This window comes from Capra hircus, chromosome 7 (genome assembly GCF_001704415.2).
Source record: "Capra hircus breed San Clemente chromosome 7, ASM170441v1, whole genome shotgun sequence".
Lineage (NCBI taxonomy): Eukaryota > Metazoa > Chordata > Mammalia > Artiodactyla > Bovidae > Capra > Capra hircus.
The window spans coordinates 89,364,045-89,386,070 of record NC_030814.1 but is presented as its reverse complement, the minus strand read 5'-3'; the positions used below and the strand labels follow the sequence as shown (position 1 = coordinate 89,386,070).

The 22,026-nt window shown below is 48.4% G+C and overlaps 1 protein-coding gene across 1 annotated transcript in view; it reads right to left on the bottom strand.

The window, feature by feature from the left end:
• TMPRSS9 (transmembrane protease, serine 9) overlaps positions 1 to 17,079 on the bottom strand; it is a 31,441-nt gene extending 14,362 nt beyond the window's left edge. The window contains exons 1-6 of the mRNA XM_018050775.1: positions 16,938 to 17,079; positions 12,301 to 12,427; positions 9,958 to 10,100; positions 9,074 to 9,115; positions 3,891 to 4,004; positions 1,987 to 2,158 (exon numbers count right to left, since the gene is read on the bottom strand). Of these exons, the coding sequence (XP_017906264.1) occupies positions 1,987 to 2,158; positions 3,891 to 4,004; positions 9,074 to 9,115; positions 9,958 to 10,100; positions 12,301 to 12,427; positions 16,938 to 17,079 (740 nt within the window). The remainder of the gene's footprint in view (positions 1 to 1,986; positions 2,159 to 3,890; positions 4,005 to 9,073; positions 9,116 to 9,957; positions 10,101 to 12,300; positions 12,428 to 16,937) is intronic.

The window sequence follows — 22,026 nt, the reverse complement described above, 5'->3', positions numbered from 1 at the left end:
GATCACCCTGGGGACAGACACCAGTGAGGGGCATACTGGGGAACCTCCAGCCACGTGAACACTGATGTTAGTGAAGCCACCTTGGCTCTTTGCCCCAAGACTTGGCCCTGCCCAACGGCCCGCAGATGCCAGGTGGTGGGACACCCAAAGCCAGGCAGCTACCTGAGCCGGGAGGAGCGGGGGACACAGCCCACCCATCGGCAGACAGGCCGCTTTGAGACCTCCCCGCCCCCAACCCCACAGCCACGCCTAGACTCAGCCCCGCCCACCAGAGGACCAGGACCACAGAAAGCCTGCTAGACCAGCCTCACCACTAGGGGGCTGACACCATGAGTGCCAAGTTGCTCCAGTCGTGTCCAGCCCCATGGACAGTAGCCCACCAGGCTCCTCTGTCCATGCAGTGTCCCGGGCAAGAATACTGGGGTGGGTTGCCATGCCCTCCTCCAGGGGATCTTCCTGACCCGGGGATCAAACCCGCGTCTCCTGTGGCTCCTGCACTGCAGGCAGGTTCTTTACCCCTGAGCCACTGGGAAAGCCCTTAGGTGGCAGACACCAGATGCAAGACCATGACCCACAAGGCACGCCAGCCCCTGCCCTGGGACCAGGCCCAAGCCCTGCCCACGATCAAGCCAGTGCAACCTCCGGGACATTCCGGAACCCATGCCTGGCTGTGTATGGAACCAGCCCCACCCCCAACAATGATCTGACACCAGCTCTGGGATCCCCAGGTCCTGCAGCCAGACTCCAGGAACCAGCTCTGCCTGTCAGTAGGCTGGCACCAACCCCAGGACCTGGCTTCACCTGCCAGTGGGGGGGCAACAACCCCACTTCAGTCTTCAGGATCCGGACTCCACCCGCCACTCAGCAGTCAGCACTAGCCCCAGGCCCCCTAGGACCCCACAACTAGATAGCTTGTGATCAGGACCCACTGAACAGCAGCCCGCAGCAGCCACACAAGGCAATGCCCGGTGGCCAGCCAAGCGCTCCAGACCACCCACATAGTCACCCGGTTTTACAACAAATGTTAAAGGAACTTCTCGAGAATGTGGAAACCTTGGAGCCCTTGTGCATGGCTGGCGGGGATGGAAAACGGTGCAGCCGCTGTGGAGAACAGGATGGCGGCTCCTCAAAGGAGTAAACATAGAACCAGCATATGAGCCTGCAATCCTCCCTCTGGATTTATGCCCAAAGGAACTGAAAGTAGCGACTCAGATACTCTCACAGCCACGTTTGTAGTAGCGTTATTCACAACAGCCAAAAGGCAGGAGAACCCCACGTGTCCATCGATGGATAAATGAACAGACATGTCCAACAACACACCGGAATATTATCTAACCAAAACAGGAAAGAACTGACACCTGCTGCAACCTGGATGAACCTTGAGGACGGGATGCTCGATGAGAGAAGCCAGACACAGAAGGACAAAACTGTCTGATCCCACTCACGGGGGGTCCTAGAGGAGTCAGATCCACTGACAGGAGGTAGATGGCGGGGCCAGGGGCTGGGGGAGGGGCTGGGGAGTCAGTATAGATATTTTTTTGTTGGTGGTGGTTTGTTCTTATTTTTTGGCCACTTGGCCTGCTGGATCCTAGTTCCCCGACCAGAGATTGAACCTGAGTGTCCCCAGTGTTGGAAGTGTGGAGTCTTAACCACTGGACCACCAGGGAAGTCCCTGGGTTAGTGTTTAAAGGGCCAGAGTTTCAATTTGGGAAGATGAGAAAGTTTCGGAAATGGATGGTGGGGATGATTACACGATAGACAACGTGAATGTACTTAATGCCACTGAGCTATGCACTTGAAATGGTAAATTTGTGTTATGGATATTTTGCCACAATTAAAATACATTCAGATTTAACAAAAAGAAAAGAGAAGGAAAGAAAACAGCGAGTTCCAAGGACACTCCCAGGGTGGTGGAGTCCCCAGAGTGGAAGGAAGATGGGATACAGGGGCAGGGAGGGCTCTGAGCCTGCAGGGACGTGGACTCACTCGTTGAAGCAGTGGGCAGCAGACACCAGCCACCTGGCGCTGATGATGGCGGCCCCACAGAAGTGTTCGTTGTTTTCACGGAGGCTGACTTGCCAAGGGAACTCCCCTGGGGACGCTTCCACACCACCCACAATCCTGCCAGCTGTCTTCCAGCCAGGCTGCAAGCCACAGTCTGCAAGACAGAGATCACCAACCAGGACCCCCAGAAGGCAGTGTTGCAGTTGCCCAGGGGCCATTCTGGCATATCTATCTCCAGCCTCTCATCCCCACGGTCCCCATGTTCAGATGTCAAAGATCTGAACCAGCAAACCAGCAGATTCTGGGACACCACATGGAACAGATTATCCCTCACAGCTTCAGAAGGAACTGGCCCTGCCAACTCCTTCGTCTCAGCCTTCTAGCCTCCAGAGCGGGGAGAGAGTAAATCTCTGCTGTCTCATCCACTCAGCCTGAGGTCCTTTGTTTTGGCAGATCCAAGACAATCATACACTAAACTCAGCTATATGAGTGCTACGTACCTATGTGACCAACCCCTAACACAAAACCCTGGACACCAAGACTCGGGTGAGCTCCCCGGGGTTGGAAATACTTTGTGTGTGATGTCACATATGCTTCTGGGCAAATTGGTTAAGCACTGTCCACCTGACTCCACTGGAAGAGGCTAAATGGAAGCTTGCTTGAGCTTTGTCTCTCCTGGACTCTGTACTTTTCTTTGCTGACTTTCAGCCGTATCCTTTCACTGTAAGAAGGTATAACCACGCATACAGCAGCTTTACCAAGTCCTATGCGTACTTCCAGTGAATCACTGAGTCTGAGGGGTTGCGGGGACTCCTGACCACACCTGCCAATTTCAATCAACCTCTATATTATCTTCGACATCCAGGCACCAGACACCATGAATGTGTTCCTCACCATGTATTTTGAAAGTTTCAAAGTCTTTATACGTCCATCGTTTCATAGGATGCCATATCTCTGTTTATTTAGTCTCCTTTTATGTCCTTCAGCAACATTTTCTATTTAATTGTTATTATAGACATGACCCATGTTTATTTTGTGTTGCTATTGATCAGGTGGCACAGTGGGAAAGAATCTTCCTGCCAATGCAGGAGATATGAGAGGCACAGGTTCAATCCCTGGGTCAGGAAGATCCCCTGGAGGAGGAAACAGCAACCTACTCCAGTACTCTTGCCTGGGAAATCCCATGGACAGAGGAGCCTGGCAGGCTGCAGTCCATGGGGGGGGGGTCACAAAAAATCAAACAGAACTGAGCGACTGAGCACATCTTGATCAACAGTGAGATTTTTTCCCATTATATCTTCTAACCTGTTATTACTTGTATAAAGAAAAGCAATCACTTTTTTATGTGCTAGGATTTATCTCCCCCTCACTGTTGAACTGTCTTATTTTTCCAATCTCCTTTTAGTCAATTTATTGATTCATTTAGATAATCATATGCAAATTTTGATAGTTTTCCCTCTTCCTTTCCAATACTTATACCACTGTTCCTGCCTTATCGCGTGGGCTAGCACTGTTAGAAAAATGTTGACTACTCTTGCGACATTTCAACTGTAATTTTCCCTTACTCAGATCCTTTTGGTGACTCCCCACTATGTACAGGAGAGACCTCCAGTTCCTGGTATTCGAGGCTTCCCGGTTTGACCAGGACCTCTTATCAGCCTGATATCTTCCCTTCTCCCCCCCACACCTCGAGCTCTCCCTTCTCTGCTTCCTGCTCATGTTTCTTGTCATATCATAGGTGCTCCCTCCCTTTCTCTGCCCAGCTCCAGTGAATGCCAGACCCGCATGTCTGCATGGGATGGGCACAGTGGGCCAGAGCGCAGAGCCAGCAGCTGACCCTGGAGAGGCCATGTGACCTGTGGGCCAGTTCAGACAGGCAGACTGACCGCAGTGGGCCTCGTCGGAGCCGTCGGAGCAGTCCGCTGTGTCATCGCACTCTGGGTTCATCTTGGTCACGCACTGGCTGTTCCCGCAGGAAAAGGCATTCCCTGGACAGCGGCCTGAGGGCAGACAAGAACCAGGTGCCTGGCCTCACTCCACCTCTCCTGTCTGCACAGAGATTTCTCTCTCCAGGCAGATACCGCAGAGCAGGAAGAACATCACTTCTCTGCTTTCTTTTCACTAAGTCTTTCTGAAACAATCTTCTCAGAGTCAGTACAGACACATAACACACAAGAATGCCAGTCAGCACCCGGGCCAGGGCTGTGCAGCCCAAGCATACATGTCCCACGTGTGTACTTTTTACATTTCTACCACTCATTTTTTAAAAAAAGAAATAGGTGAAATTAATTTTTAAATTGGAGTAGAGTACATATAACATAAAACTTGTCACTGAAGTGTAGGTTCACGTTTAGGGTCAATCATTCTCTGCAGGGTAGGGGGCCATCCTGGGCACTGTGGGGTGAAGAGCATCGCCAGCCCACCACCTCTGGATGCCAGGAGCCCCCAGCCGTCATGACTACAAATGTTCCCAGACATCATCAAGTGTCCCCTGGGGGAAGGATCACCCCTAGCTGGGAACCATTGAGGTAGAGCTGGATAAATGTAAAAGAGTCCACCTGCCAATGCAAGAGATGCAAGAGACGTGGGTTCGATCCCTGGGACAGGAAGATCCCCTGGAGAAGGAAATGGCAACCCACTCAGGTATCCTTGCCTGGGATATCCCAAGGACAGAGGAGGCTGTTGGGCTAAGTCCATGGGGTCACGAAGAGGCAGACATTGTGTGATACTCATGCTGTGAGCCGGCTAGGAGGGCGTCAGAATATTTAAAGCAGTGAAATTCTAGGTGGTGCAGACTCTTTCCCCCTCCCAAAACTGTATGCTTTCTGTCTTTTCTCTTAACAAAAACATTCAGTTCAGTTCAGATCAGTTCAGTCATGTCCAACTTTTTGCTACCCCATGAATCGCAGCACGCCAGGCCTCCCTGTCCATCACCAGCTCCCGGAGTTCACTCAAATTCACGTCCATTGAGTCAGTGATGCCATCCAGCCATCTCATCCTCTGTCGTCCCCTTCTCCTCCTGCCCCCAATCCCTCCCAGCATCAGAGTCTTTTCCAATGAGTCAACTCTTCACATGAGGTGGCCAAAGTACTGGAGTTTCAGCTTTAGCATCATTCCTTCCAAAGAAATCCCAGGGTTGATCTCCTTCAGAATGGACTGGTTGGATCTCCTTGCAGTCCAAGGGACTCTCAAGAGTCTTCTCCAACACCACAGTTCAAAAGCATCAATTCTTCAGCGCTCAGCCTTCTTCACAGTCCAACTCTCACATCCATACATGACTACTGGAAAAACCATAGCCTTGACTAGATGGACCTTAGTCAGCAAAGTAATGTCTCTGCTTTTGAATATGCTGTCTAGGTTGATCATAACTTTTCTTCCAAGGAGTAAGCGTCTTTTAATTTCATGGGTGCAATCACCATCTGCAGTGATTTTGGAGTCCCCCAAAATAAAGTCTGACACTGTTTCCACTGTTTCTCCATCTATTTCCCATGGAGTGATGGGACCGGATGCCATGATCTTCTTTTTCTGAATGTTGAGCCAACTTTTTCACTCTCCACTTTTACTTTCATCAAGAGGCTTTTAGTTCCTCTTCACTTTCTGCCATAAGGGTGGTGTCATCTGCATATCTGAGGTTATTGATATTTCTCCCAGCAATCTTGATTCCAACATTACATCACTTAAAAAAATATAGTGCCTTCTTCTAATTATGCTTAGCTCTGAACAATCAAAAGTGCCTCATTTTTTAGATCCTTTGCTCACACAGGACTATGACTCCATCTCCCCCATAAAAGGCTGGTGCACAGAACTAGTGTTTACTGTGTTTGAGGGATTTCCTTTGTGTGCCTTAAAGACGCTTCAGGAAACCTCTCTTGGTGTTTGCAGAGAAAACTGGGCAGAGGGCAAGGGGCTGAAAAAACATACTTGATTTTTAAAAATTGAAGTACAGTTGATTTATAAGCAGGACAAAGGCTAACAGGGTTTTGCCAAGAGAATGCACTGATCATAGCGAACACCTCTTCCAACAACACAAGAGATGATTCCACACATGGACATCACCAGATGGTCAATACTGAAATCAGATTGATTATATTCTTTGCAGCCAAAGATGGAGAAGCTCTATATAGTCAGCAAAAAAAAAAAAAAGAGAGAGAGAGAGAGACAAGGAGCCGACTGTGGCTGAGATCATGAACTCCTTATTGCGAAATTCAGACTTAAATTGAAGAACGTAGGGAAAACCACTGGGCCATTCAGGTGTGACCTAAATCAAACCCCTTATGATTATACAGTGGAAGTGACAAATAGATTCAAGGGATTAGATCTGATAGAGTGCCTGAAGCACTATGGATGGAGGTTCGTAACATTGTACAGGAGGTGGTGATCAAAACCATCTCCAAAAAAAAGAAATCCAAAAAGGCAAAAATGGCTGTCTGAGGAGGACTTACAAATAGATGAGAAAAGAAGAGAAGCAAAAAGCAAAGGACAAAGGGAAAGATAATACCCATTTAAATGCAGAGTTCCAGAGAATAGTAAGGGGCGATAAGAAAGCTTTTATGAGTGAACAATGCAAAGAAACAGAGGAAAATAATAGAATGGGAAAGACTAGAGATCTCTTCAGGAAAATTAGAGATACCAAGGGAACATTTGATGCAAAGATGGGCACAATAAAGGACAGAAACAGTATGGACCTAACAGAAGCAGAAGATATTAAGAAGAGGTGGCAAGAACACAGGAAAACTATACACAAAAGATCTTAATGACCTGGATAACCACAATTGTGTGGTCACTTACCTAGAGCATCCCAGAGTGTGAAGTCAAGTGGGCCTAAGGAAGCATCACTACGATCAAAGCTAGTGAAGGTGATGGAATTCCAGCTGAGCTATTTCAAATCCTAAAAGATGATGCTGTTAAAGTGCTGCACTCAATATGCCAGCAAATTTGGAAAACTCAGCAGTGGCCAAAGGACTGGAAAAGGGCAGTTTTCATTCCAATCCCAAAAAAGAATGTTCAAACTACTGCACAACTGCACTCATTTCACATGCTGCTGCTGCTAAGTCACTTCAGTCATGTCGACTCTGTGCGACCCCACAGATGGCAGCCCATCAGGCTCCACCATCCCTGGGATTCTCCAGGCAAGAACACTGGAGTGGGTTGCCATTTCCTTCTCCAATGCATGAAAGTGAAAAGTGAAAGTGAAGTTGCTCAGTCGGGTCCGACTCTTAGCGACTTCATGGACTGCAGCCTACCAGGCTCCTCCATCCATGGGATTTTCCAGGCAAGAGTACTGGAGTGGGGTGCCATTGCCTTCTCCGCATTTTACATGCTAGCAAAGTAATATTCAAAATCCTCCAAGCTAGGCTTCAACAGTATGTGAACTGTGAATTTCCAGATGTTCAAACTGGATTTAGAAAAGGCAGAGGACCCAGAGATCAAATTGCCAACATCTACTGGGTCATAGAAAAAACTACAGAATTCCAGAAAAATATCTACTTCTGCTTCATTGACTATGCTAAAGCCTGTGGCTGTGTAGATCACAAAAAAACTGTGGGAAATTCTTAAAGAGATGGGAATACCAGAACATCTTACCTGCCTCCTGAGAAACCTGTATGCAAGTCAAGAAGCAACAGTTAGAACTGGACATGGAACAACAGACTGGTTCAAAATTGGGCAAGGAGTGTGTCAAGACTGTATATTGTCACTCTGCTTATTTAACTTACACGTAGAGTACATCTTGTAAAATGCCAGGCTAGATGAATCACAAGCTGGAATCAAGACTGTTGGGAAAAATATCAATCACCTCAGATATGCAGATGACACCACCCTAAAGGCAGAAAGTGAAGAAGAATTAAACAGCTTCTTGATGAAGGTGAAAGAGGAGAGTGAAAAAGCTGGCTTATAACTCAACATTCAAAAAACAAAGATCATGGCATCCAGTTCCATCACTTCATGGCAAATAGATGGGCAAACAATAGAAGCAGTGACAGATTCTGTTTTCTTCGGCTCCAAAATCACTGTAGACGGTGACTGCAGCCATGAAATTAAAAGATGCTTGCTCCTCGGAAGAAAAGCGTTGACAAACCTAGACAGCATATTAAAAAGCAGAGACATTACTTTGCCTACAAAGGTCCATATAGTCAAAGCTATGGGTTTTCCAGTAGTCATGAATAGATGTGAGAATTGGAAAATAAAAAAGGCTGAGCGCTGAAGAACTGATGCCTTTGAACTGTGGTGCTGGAGGACTCTTGAGAATCACTTGGACATTTAGAAGATCCAACCCGTGAATCCTAAAGGAAATCAACCCTGAATACTCATTGGAAGGACTGATGCTGAAGCTGAAGCTCCAATACTTTGGCCACCTGACGCAGAGAGTCGACTGACTGTAAAAGATCTTAATGTTGGGAAAGGTTGAAGGCAGGAAGAGAAGGGGATGGCAGAGGATGAGATGGCTGGATGGCTCATTGGACATGAATTTGAGCAAACTCCCGGAGATAGTGGACAGGGAAGCCTGGCGTGTTGCGGTCCATGGGGTTGCAAAGAGTCAGACACAACTGAGCGACTAAACAACAACAGTAGTTGGTTTATAATGTGTTTAGTCCTGCTGTGTAGCAAAGCGATTCAGTTATACATGTAGACGTACTTTTTCATATTCTTTTCCCTTATGTTTTGTCTCAAGACATTGAATATATTAATAGTTCCCTGTGCTATACAGTAGGACTTCATTGTTCATCCATCCTATATATAATAGTTGGTATCTGCTAATCCCCAACCCATAATCCTTCCCTCCCTGACCCTCCTCCACCTTGGCAATCCCAAATCTGTTTTCAATATTGTGAGTCTGTTTTGTAGATAAGTTTGTTGTAACATCTTTTAAATTCCACATATAAGTGATGTCATATGGTATCTGTCTTTCTCTGCCTGACTTACTTCTAGTATGAGAATCTCTAGCTCCATCCAGGTTGCTGCAAATGGCATTATTTCATTCTTTTTTATGGCTGAGTAGTATTCCATTGTGTATATGTGTACATGTGTGGTGTAAACACCACATTTTCTTTATTCATTCATCAAAACATACCTGACTTTAAGTCTCTTTCTGACAGTGGCCCCTTCTGGCTTCCTGCAGCAAAACAAAGAGATAAAAGATTATTTAGCGAGTGGCGAATTTCTTTGACAACATCATATTGCAAAGCAAAGAACTGCACTGTCTACCTGGGAGCCCCTTAAATTCTAACTCAACTGAGATAAAATCAGATAAAATATTCTGTTCCTCATAATAAGAGCACAACAGCCGCATGGGGCAGGTGGCTGCCAGAGTGGATGGTGTAGACCTGAAACAATTTCATCTGTGCAGAAATCTCTCTCAGCACTGGTGAGGTTACTCAGACACCAAGCCTATCTACCAAGTGGTAGAAGGGGACTATAAATGTCCTCCAATGCCAGGTCAAGGCAACAACCTTTTAATCTGCACACTCTAAAATCACATCTGGCTGTCAAATCCCAACACATAGTAATCTTAGAATTTTAGAGCATAACATCTACGCTTAGTTCTATACCAGGGGGCCAGGGGCCAAATCTGGCCCACCACTTGTTTTTATAAAGTTTTATTGATACACAGATAAGTGTCCATTTGTTTATATATTGTCTTTGCTGCTTTTGTGCTATGATAGCCAGGTTGAGTCATCTTGACAGAGACCCAGTGGGTGACAAAGATGAAAATAATTACAAGTTGCCACCCTGTGGTGTCTACCACCGAAGGTAAAGCAATGTATATATGTTTCCTTGTCACTGAAAGGGTCGATTATGGAAAGTGTCAAGTTTAATGCAACTTCCACCTGGCTCCCCTCTCCCAGCACGTCCCTCCCAAAGTCTCCTTGTCTCTGGGGTCACTCCCCTGTGAGCTGGGCAGACACGATGGTGCCACAGGGGGCTGGGGGATGCCACAACCCTGGGGTCACTCACCTGTGAGCTGGGCAGACACAATGGTGCCATAGGAGGCCAGGGGGATGCCAGGGCCCTGCAGCCTTGCATGAAGTCCCCGCTGCAATAGCTGCTCCTCCAGGCCTGGGCTCGGCGTCCACAGGGCCAGCAGCAGAAAGTGCAGCCGGAAACGCACCAGGACGCTGGCGTTGCCCTCCCTGGTGGGGAGGACATTGGCCTTGAGAGGCAGGGCACTTCTCAGCTGGAATTCTCTGCAAATCCAAGGGTCCCCCAAGATCCTTTACCCCCAGGAGGCCCTCACTCACCAGTAACTCAGCACCGTGCAGCCCACGCAGCTGGACTCCAACTCTGTCTCTTGAAAGCTGCTGACAAACTGCAAGAGAAACAACAGCCACAAATGTGAGACCCCATGGAGACCCTGGGGTGGGAGAGTGGGGGAAGAGGAGAAAAGCACCTCCTCTTCAACTCCATGTGTGCAGTAAGTTCACACTGCTGAGTGAGTGATGGGGTGGGCAGTGCCAGGTCGTGCCTATGAAAACACAGCTCCACCAACACATGATGGAGAAACATGTGGTCCCTCCACACACGGGAGCATCATGCAGCCAAGAGCAGAGGTGAAGCCCTGACACTCACAACCACGTGGACGGACCCTGAGAACACGGTGCTCAGTGAGAGAAGCAGACACAGAGGGACGCACAGGGTGTGACTCCACTGACGGGAAACGTCCAGAACAGGCTGATCCATAGACGCAGAGAGTGGGTTCCTGGTGGTCAGGGGCTGGGGAGGGGATGGGAATGACTGCTGATGGGGAGATAGGGTTTCCTTTGGGGGTGATGAAAGCTCCTGGAATTAGAGGTAATAGTTGCACAACTCCGTGACTGTACTAAATGTCACTTTAAGAATGGATGAATTTGGACTTCGCTGGAGGTCCAGTGTTTAAGACTCTGAGCTTCCACTGCAGTGGGCATTAGTTCCATGCCTGGTAAGGGGAATCTGCCTGCAATGTGGAAGCCCTGGGCTGATCCCTGGGTGGGGAAGATCCCCTGAAGAAGGAAATGGAAACCCACTCTAGGATTCTTGCCTGGAGAATCCCATGGACAGAGGAGCCTGGTGGGCTATAGTCCATGGGGGTCGCAAAGAGTTGGACATGACGGAGTGACTAACACTTTCACTTTCAGAGGAACTAAGATCCCACATGCCACATAGCATGGCCAAAAAAAAAGACCAAGTGAGGTATAAGTTGGATTTCTCTGGTGGTCTAGTGGTTAAGTCTCTGTGCTTCTACTGCAGGGGGCGTGGGTTCAATTCCTGGGCAGGGAAGTTCAAATGACACACAGTGCAGCCAAAAAAAGGAGGTGTAAGTCACCTACCATAAAAACTCATCTTTTAAAAGTATACAGTTAGATGGGCTTTTAGTACATTCACAGATTTGTACAACTCACCACTATTTTAAAACATTCTCATCGCTCCAAAAGAAGCCCATCCCCATTACCAGTTACCCCCCATCCCCTCCCCCAGCCCCTGACCACAGGAACCCACTCTCTGTGTCTGTGGATCAGCCTGTTCTAGACGGTCCCCACCAGCGGAGTCACAGCCTGAGTGTCCTTCTGTGTCTGCGTCTCTCACTGAGCGGCAAGTTCTCCCCACGTGGTGGTGGTAGTGGGTGTCAGGGCTGGGTGACACTCCCGGGCATAGAGGGTTCCCAGCTGTTTGTCCATTAGCTGCTGATGGACAGTCCGGCTGCTCTCACTTGGGGGTTATCATGACTCATGTGCTGGGAGCATCACGTTTCCTTTGGGAGCAGGTTTCTGTGTGGACACACATTTTTGTTTCTCTGGGGCAGACACCCAGGAATGGAATGGCTGGGTCAGGTGGTATTGCTGTTCATCATCCAGTCACTTAGTCGTGTCCAATTCTTTGCAACCCCATGGACTACAGCACGCCAGGTTTCCCTGTCCATCACCAACTCCCGGAGTTTCCTCAGACTCAAGTCCATTAAGTTGGTGATGCCATCCAACCATCTCATCCTCTGTCGCCCCCTCTCCTCCTGCCCTTAATCTTTCCCAGCATCAGGGTCAAACTGCCACACTGCTTTCCACAGAGGCTGCCCTTTTCAGATTCCCACCAGCCACATAGGAAAGTTCTGATTTCTCTACTGAAATGCAGTTTACAACCTTCCAATAAGACCTATGGGTCTTGTAGACGGAGGTTCCCACCCAATGCTGCCATCCCCTGCTTTCCAGAAAGAACCAGCCGCGCCCTGTTCCTCCCATGGCCCCTCTCCCTTCCTCTGCCCTACTGCCTCAGTCAGAGCCCCTGGCCACCCACTTGCCGCCCCCACCCCTGGCTCCCAGGACCCTCACCAGCATTTCCAGAGCGGGCGTGAGCGTGCGGTAGTACTCTGAGGTCTCCTGCTGCAAGCTGGGGGCAAACCGGATCCCACGCAGCTCAGCCGTGTGCTCTACGTCGACGCCCTGTGTGGAGAGGGAGGCTGCGGACGAGACCAGGGCCCCGTGAGAGCGCCCACTGCAGGGGCAGGGCTCAGTCAGCGAAGCTGGCCTCCAAGGCCCCCCGCCACCCCAGGGCTGATCATCCCAACTAATGGGTGGGCTGACTCCCTGGGGGTTGAGTGACTATTAACAGTGCTCTTTTTTTTTCTTTTTTAAGAGGACAATTTTTTTTAAGTCTTTATTGAATTTGTTCCAACAATGCTTCTGCTTTATGATTTTGGTTTCTGACCACCAGGCATGTGGAATCATAGCTCCCCTACCAGGGATCAAACCTGTATCCCCTGCAAATCCTTAACCAATGGACCGTCAGGGAAGTCACTACATGCCCCCTCATCCACTCTCACCCATCACTCACCTGAAGGCCCCCAGGTCCAGCACAAAAGCCCCAGGTGTCCCCAGGTTCCCTTAAGGGGAAGGCTGACTCCCCCTAGAAATGCCTGGTCCAGGGCCCCGGGTCAACTTCAGCCAAAAATGGCTGAAATGGCCTTAAAAGACCTTACCTCAACTTTGGGGCAATTCCCACCTCCTCCCTGGCAGCTCAGATGATAAATAATCCACCTGCAAAGCAGGAGACCAGGGTTCGATCCCTGGGTCAGGAGGATTCCCTGGAGAAGGGAATGGCTACCCACTCTAGTATTCTTGTCTAGAGAATCTCACGGACAGAGGAGCCTGGTGGGCTACAGTCCACAGGGTTGTAAAGAATCGGACACAACTGAGTGACTAACACTTTCACTTTCCCTGGAAGAGGGCACCTAGTATGACAGGGGCATGGCCACAGTCAGGGATACCAGGACCCTCAGATCCCCACCCATGATGCCACCCCCTGAATAACACGACTTCCAACTGTTGGAAACACTGTGGGAACCACATACAGCAAAGAACATTAAGTGTCTTAAAGTAAAGAATATAACCCTACAGAGCACACGAAGACAACTCTTTCTGTCAAAAAATACGCAAGACTGGCAAAGGGGCTCCCAGTCAAAAATGATCATAATTGCTAAATTTTAAAAACAGGGGGACTTCCCTGGTGGTCCAATAGTTAAAACTGAGAGGGTAATAGGCAGGAAGGCTAGAGGTCCCCAGGCAGAGGAAATAGACTGTAAGTATCAGAACACACTACGGGTGTCAGAGGTTGTTCTTCCTTCTCTTTGCAAAATTAAAAGGAGCTTTCTTTTAAAATTCTGTGTTGCCATGAGGACACCTGGTTCCACCTGAACTCTTCTCAAACCTTGAGCCACCCAATGCAGTTTTTCTTATGGAAATGTTTTTCTTAAGCTATGTTAATGAACTGCGTATTTATCTTAGAATCTGCCTTTCTTCAAGTCGGTTTGGCCTAAGTCTCAGAAGGATAATGGCTCAACAAACCAATATGTTTTACTCTTACTTTATCTCTTAAGAGAAATATTCTCTTAAGCTATGTTAACGAAACTATGTATTTACTTGGAAATCTGCCTTTCTTAAAGATTCATGTCAATTGTTTTACGGCGGAGGACAACTCACCTTGTGACAATGCTATCTCAAAATGCATGTTGTGATTGAGGGGCCTGGTGCAACTCTTCAGTTTTGAGGCATTTCCTTTCTCTAATTAGCAGCCTGCTAATAGGTATATAATGCCTTACTATAAACTAGCAAGGGGACATTCTTTCTACCCCCTTCTGATGTCTATGTCAGAAGCTTTCTCTCTCTTTTATACTTTAATAAAACATTATTATACAAAAAGCTCTGAGCAATCAAGCCTCATCACTGGCCCCAGATGGAATTCTTCTCCTCCGGAGGCCAAGAATCCCAGCATCATTCATGGCTTGTAGCAGCAATCTTTCAAAACTCTGAGCTGCCAATTCAGGGGGCTTGGGTTCAATCCCTGTTCAGGAAAATAAGATCCCACATGCCATGTGGTTTTGCCCAGTGGTTAGGACTCAGCACTTGCACTACCGTGCCTCTGGGTTCAATTCCTGCTCGGGGAACTAAGACACCCCACAAACCATCTGGCATGGCCAAAGAAAAAAAGAATTTTTTTAATTTAAAAATAGAAGTAGCTGTCATCTACACTATGGAAGTCAGGTCCCAGCTCTACTTACTGGAATGAATATTCATCAGATAGATATTTAGATATTTATTTATTGAATAGATAGAACAAACAGACTAAAACAATTCTAAAAATGGTTGTTTTCTCCTGCAAGGAACTAAAAAGAAAGGTAACAAGAACCCCGCTATGTGGACGCAAGTGCTTATGCTCTGGGCCCCCAATAAGCCCCACACTTTTCCTCTGAAATACCCACGGCTCCCAAGCACTTGGAGAAACAGTCCAGCCAAGGGCCTGTGTAAAACTGTACACCACTGAGTAAAATTCTGAGCTGTCTGGGAAGGGGACAAATTTGAACTGTAATTTTAAAATTGTTTTTAAATTTTGGGGGACTCCAAAATCATTGCAGATGGTGATTTCAGCCATGAAATTAAAAGACGCTTACTCTTTGGAAGAAAAGTTATGACCAACCTAGATAGCATATTCAAAAGCAGAGATATTACTTTGCTGACTAAGGTCCGTTTAGTCAAGGCCATGGTTTTTCCTGCGGTCATGTATGGATGTGAAAGTTGGACTGTGAAGAAGGCTGAGCACTGAAGAATTGATGCTTTTGAACTGTGGTGTTGGAGAAGACTCTTGAGAGTCCTTTGGACTGCAAGGAGATCCAACCAATCCATTCTGAAGGGGATCAGCCCTGGGATTTCTTTGGAAGGAATGATGCTAAAGCTGAAACTCCAGTACTTTGGCCACCTCATGCGAAGAGTTGACTCATTGGAAAAGACTCTGATGCTGGGAGGGATTGGGAGCAAGAGGAGAAGGGGACGACAGAGATGAGATGGCTGGATGGCATCTCTGACTTGATGGACGTGAATCTGAGTGAACTCCGGGAGTTGGTGATGGACAGGGAGGCCTGGCGTGCTGCAATTCATGGGGTCGCAAAGAGTCGGACACGACTGAGCAACTGAACTGAACAGAACTGAAAGCCTTCCTTGGCTTCAGAGGTTCTGCTAGAGATTTGATCTAACTGTTGTCCCAGAATGTATCTGTGCTTCTAGAATGGAGTTGTGAAACTGACTCTTGCTGGGGGACAGGGTTGGGGGGTAGGCAGGGCGCATGCGCCCACGCACACACAAAAACCAGTTTTCCTGCACTTCACCTCACAGCCATCAGAGGGCATCTATCAGCCATGCCAGACTTCCAGCTATTCCAGATATTCACAAACATACATCTATACATTTTAAATATATATTAAAAATATACACGTTGTAATATTAAAATATATACATCCCACATTGGGTTGCCAACTTATTATTTTGCCACATGACACCATTTCCCCCCAAAACTGCCAGTTACCATCATCATTTTTGAACGAAGGGTGACTTTCACGCCCCCACACAGAACTAAGAAACTCATCTCAGAAGGAGCTCGGGTCAGAGCAGAACTTCCCGTGATGGCGGAAGGTCCTAGATCTGAGCATCCCCTGCAGAAACCACGAGCCACCCGTGAAATGTGGCTGGCAGGGATGTAGGAACTGGATTTCACCTGTCATTTAAATAAAGTCTAAATGGCACTGGGGCTCAGGGCTACCATGCAGAGGTGCGGGGCAGCCCTGGAACTCTGTGCAGTTGGCAGGCATCTGCTGGAGCCTTCCACTGACATAAAAAGACCTCTGTGTATTTCTGTAACTGCAGCCCACAGCATTCACAACAGGTCATCATTTTGTGTGTGTGGGCGTGCGCTCAGTTGTGTCTGACTCTTTTCGACCCCATGGACTGTAGCCCATCAGGTTCCTCTGTCCATGGAATTGTCCAGGCAAGAATATTGGAGTGGGTTGCCATCTCCTTCAGGGGATCTTTTGGTCCCAGGGATTGAATCCATGTCTTTTATGCCTCCTGGATTGGCAGGTGAGTTCTTTACCACTAGCGCCACCTGGGAAGCCTTATTTTGTATGAAGTGAGAGGGACTTCCCTTCGGGGTCCAATGGTTAAGACTCGGTGCTTCCACAGCAGGAGCATGGATTCAGTTCCTGGTTGGGGAACTCAGATCCAGCATGCCGTGTGGCCTGGCAAAAAGTAATAATAATAAAGTGGGAGCCACTGTTGACTGTGGGAGGTGGGAAAGTTAACAACTGCTCACTCACTTCTTATATTTTTGGGGACTTTCCAAATTTCTCAAAATAAGTTCATTTCCCTATTGGTCTCCATTTCACCCTGGCCATGAATCTTCATTAAGAACCCCATATGTGGGAGACCTGAAATTTGCAGGTATTACCACGATGCCCAGGCTCCCAGTGCCCAGCCTGGTGCTAAGTGCAGCAACATCCAGCGCCGGGCCCCCCTGCCTTGCTCTTGTTGGCCTCCGTGGCCTGTACGCTCGACCCTTTGCTCTGGGACACCCCTGAGCGACTCCCAGGCATCTTTCCGCCAGTCTCCTGGTGTGCGGACCCAAGCAAGCCCATGGCCACTCACCCACAAGAACTCCCAGGGTGACGAGGATGATGCTGGTGGCCATGACAGTGGAGAGGGCCATCCGGCAGCACATGGCATCTGCAGCCAGGACGTCCTTGGCGGCTCCAGGCACCAGCCGTAAGTCACTGGCAGTGGGCTCCATGGCTCCCGGACACGGACGGAGACCTGGAGGCGAGCAGAAGAGAGGCAGAAAAGCGAGCTCAGAGCTAGGGGGCACTTCTCTTCCCCTAAGCAAGGGTCTTCCTTGTGCAAACGTAGCTGCCATCAACAGCACCTGAGGCGAGCCTGGATTCTTGTTAGCAGATGTGAGTTGATTTAAACCACTAAGCATCAGGTGATGTTGTGGTGTGGCATAACAGTGACTACAATGCTCCTTCATCCATTAAATGCTATCTGAAAGTCAACTAATGGCTTTAGGTTTTTTTTTTTTGGCTGCACCACACAGCTTGTGGGACCTTAGTTCCCCAACCAGGGATTGAACCCACAGCCATGGCAGCGAAAGTGCGGACAGAATCCTAACTACTGAACTGTCAGAGAATTCCCAATGGCTTCATTCTTTTAGGTTTTTTTAAACTCTGTTTTTGGTTGTGCTGGGTCTTCATTGCTGGGCTTTCTCCAGTTGCAGAGAGCAGGGCTCCCCTTCACTGCGGTGCTCGGGCTTCTCGTTGCAGTGGCTTCTCCTGTTGTGGAGCCCAGGTTCTACAGCATGCAGGCTTCAGAAGTCGCGGCTCCCCGGCTCTAGATCACAGGCACGGTAGTTGGCACGCGGGCTTAGCTGCTCTGCGGCACAGGAGATCTTCCCAGATCAGGGATCAAACCTGTGCACCCTGCATTGGCAGGTGGAGTCTTATCCACTGTGCCACCAGGGAAGTCCATTAAAAAAAATGTTTTTTAAGTCTGTACTGAATTTGTTACAACATTGCTTCTGTTTTATGCTTTGGTTTTTTTGGCCTCAAATCATGTGGGATCCCAGCTTCCCAACCAGGGATGGAACCTACACCCCCTGCATTTGGAAGGCAAAGTCCCAACCACTGGACCACCAGGGAAGTCCCATTTTGTTTTTTAATTGTATTAATTTTTATTGGAGTATAGTTGCTTTACAACAATGGCATTTTTATGAGTATGCAAAATTTTAGCATTAGGCTGATTCTCCATCATAAAAATTAATGATATATATATTTTTAAATTTCTTATTAGGGAGGATGGCGTCTCAGTGGTAAAAATTCCACCTGCCAATGCAAGAGACAAGGGTTCGATCCCTGGGTTGGAAAGAACCCCTGGAGGAGGGCATGACAACCCACTCCAGTGTTCTTGCCTGGGAAATCCCATGGCCAGAGGAGCCTGCTGGGCCACAGTCCATGGGGTTGCAAAGAGTCAGATATGACTGACCGACTAAGACAACAAAGGGTAAGAATAAGCTGTGAGATCTAACAGCTCTGGCCTCCAGCTTCCTCCTCTGTTAAACGGGCAGAAGACAATGGCTGCTGCCATCTGGCTAATTCCTGTCTCTCAGGATCCAGGATCTCAGACTCTCAGTTCACAGAGAGCAGAGCTGAGAGGTAGTGATAGGCTGAACTCCGGCACTTCTGCCTCTTAAGTGTCTCTGTGTGAAGCGCCAACAAATTCACTTAAGGCAGTTGGCTTCTGCTCCTTGCAACTACAAGAGCCTTGAATGTGTTCAGCCCTCCCCATTCACAGCATACCCCTGCCCCCGACCTGGCTGGAAAAGTCCCTTCCGTTCATGAGACCTGAGCAAACCTCTGCTCTAAACCCCCAGCCTGCAGAGAAGCCTTTGTCTAGGAGGGATGAGTCACCTTTATGGCTTTGCAGCGGTGGATCTCATTACCTACCCCCACCCCTGTTCCGCATGGATGCTGCCTCCATTGCGTGGGCAGAGAATGACTCATATCTGGCCTCTGACACACTCTTCCCCGTTTGAACACCACTCAGAAGGAAGTGGGGAGACAATCCCATTCTGCTTCCCTTGACAGGGCTCCATGAAGGTGCTCACTTGGCCAGGTGCTTCTCTGGGGGGAATGGAGCTGCTCTGTAGGCCCGTATGGATGGACAGTAGGTCTGCGCATCAGATTAAATACAGTGTGTGTGTGTAAAGTCGTTTCAGTTGTATCCAACTCTTTGCAACCCCATGCACTGTAGCCCACCAGGTTCCTCTGTCCATCGGATTCTCTAGGCAAGAATACTGGAGTGGATTGCCATGCCCTCTTCCAGTGGATCTTCCCGACGCAGGGATCGAACCCACATCTCTTATGTCTCCTGCATTGGCAGGCAGGTTCTTGACCACTAGCGCCTATAGACTTCCCTGGTGGTCCAGTGGTTAAGACTCAAAGCTTCCAGTACAGGGGCACAGGTTTGATTGTTGGTCAGCGAACTAAGATCCCACATGCCACACAGCTCAGCCAAAACAAACAAGCAAACAAAAAAACATGACAAAAACATCCTGTGACAGTTAACTTTATGTGTCCATAGGGCTAGGCCATGATGCCGGGTTTTGACCAAACGTGGTTCTTGACATTGCTGTGAAGACATAATTAACATTTAACTAGTTGACGTTGAGTAAGGCAGATGAGCTTCTGTAGTGTGGGTGCGCTATATCCAATCAGTTGAAGGCCTTAAGAGAAAAGATCAAGGTTTCCCCCCAAAGAAGGGAGAATACTGCCTCCACGTGGCCTTTGTACTTGAGCTGCAACATCAACTTTTCCCAGGGTCTCCAGCCGGCCCTGCAGATTCTGCATTTGCCAGCTGCCATGACTGAGCTAATTCCGGCCTCTCTGTCTTCCTCTTCATTCTGCTGGTTCTCTTTCTCTAGAGAACCTGACACACACAGTCCCTAACATGTCTTGTGCAAAATTTGGAACATACTTGTGTTAAGAAAAAGCGTTTTAAAATTTTGTATTCAAGTCATTTATTTGGCTATGTTGGATCTCAGTTGCAGCATGCAGGATCTAGTTCCCTGACCAGGGATCGAACCCAGGCCCCGTGAATTGGGAGCACAGAGTCTTAGCCACTGGATTGCCAGGGAAGTCTCCCCAAAATGTATTTGTTGTTTGCCTGAAATTCAAATTTATCTGGGTGTGCTGTATGTTTATTGTTAAATCTGGAACCCCACCCCGGGGCCCAGCCAGAATGTCCTATCCGATCAAGGTAACACGTCTGACTGGGAACAGCCACTCTGCACCTCACCACCCATCCAGAGTCGGTAAGAAAGGGGAGTAGTGCAGGGGTGGAGAGCAAGGTCGCACAATGCTCACCCCTTTATTCTTACACTTGAGCTGAATTGCTGTCTGAGGAGCCAGAGAAGCTCTAAGAATCACTTGATGAAATGTTTTAAGGACAAAGACACCAAGATTCACTTTTGTGATTGGGGCTGGAAACACAAATGTAGTGTATGAGCTCATTGACAGCCCCTCCCACAAACACACACACTACGTTCATTCAACCCCAGCTGGCCCTGTCACCCCCTACCCCTTGGGTTTTCTAAGGATTCCTGTGTTCTCCAAATTGTCTTGTCATCACCATCATTAGGGCACAAAGGGGCCCCGCTGCTATTTAGCATTGAACATAGAAGCTCCATTCACTGTCTCCATCAATCTGATATTTACGACTGGCCAGGCCCGGCTGCTCTGTGCTGGGTACCCAGCCCTTAATGAGACAGATGTGATTCTCAGCTCACAGAGCATAAATCTTAATGACAGAGACCCAAGTAAATTAAAATTGTGGCTACAATAATGGCTGCGTCCATGGGGCTTTGGGTCTCTGTCAAAAGGAAGCTTTGATCTAGACAGGGGTCAGGGGAGGCTTCCTGATGGAGGGTTGAGTTACATGAGTTCTGAAGGATAAACAGGAATCCAGCCAGTGCCTGGTGGAAGGAATAGATGTCCATAGAGTAAGAACAAAATATGTAAAAGCCCTGTGGCAGGAGGGAGCAAGCCAGGGCCCTCTTAGAGGAGGTGTGCTAGTCAGCTGCTGCCACGTAACGAGTTATCACACACATAGCTGCTTAAAACAATGCATGTTCGTTATCTCATGGTTTCTGCAGGTCAGGAAGCTGGCACGTTTTAGGGGTCCTCTGCTGGGTCTCACTTAGCTGCAAACAAAGCATTAGCTGAGGGAGTTCCCTGAAGGTCCAGTGATTAGGACCTTTCACTGCTATGCTGCTGCTGCTGCTGCTGCTAAGTCGCTTCAGTCGTGTCTGACTCTGTGCGACCCCACAGACAGCCTCCTACCAGGCTCCTCTGTCCCTGGGATTCTCCAGGCAAGAATACTGGAGTGGGTTGCCAAGTCCTTCTCCAATGCATGAAAGTAAAAAGTGAAAGTGAAGTTGCTCAGTCATGTCCGACTCTTAGCGACCCTATGGACTGCAGCCCACCAGGCTCCTCCGTCCACAGGATTTTCCAGGCAAGAGTACTGGAGTGGGGTGCCATTGCCTCGCGCGGGTTCAATTCCTGCTAGAGGAGCTAAGATCCAACAAGCTGTGCGGTGCAGAAAAAAAAGTGTGAGCTGGGTAGCATTCTCATCCAGAGGTTCAACCAGGGAGGATCCACTCCCGAGCTCCCTGCTGTGGCCAGAATCTGGTTCCTTGTGCTTGTAGGGCTGAGGCCCCCTCTTTCTGCTGGCTATCAGCCAGGGGCTGCTGTCAGCAACAGAGAGCTGTTGAGCTTCACACAAATTCAGAAAGCACTTTCAGCTCCCTCTTGACTCTCCCTCTAGATATCTTGCCAACACCTACAATGACCAAAAGTCTCAGTTTCCCTGGGATTTCTGTTTTAGCCACATAAGCCCCACATCTCAGAGTGTGTGTGTGTGTGTGTGTGTGTGTGTGTGTGTGTGTGTCCAAAAGTCTCAGATTTGGTGATGGACAGGGAAGCCTGGCATGCTTGGCAGTCCATGGGATCACAAAGAGTCGGACATGACTGAGCAACTGAACTGAAGGTTTAAAAAAATATTTAGAACTAAATGATAGTGAATATGAAAGTAAAAAGTGAAAGTGTTAGTTGCTCAGTCGTGTCTGACTCTTTGCAACCCTATGGACTGCAGCCCACCAGATTCCTCTGTCCATGAGATTCTCCAG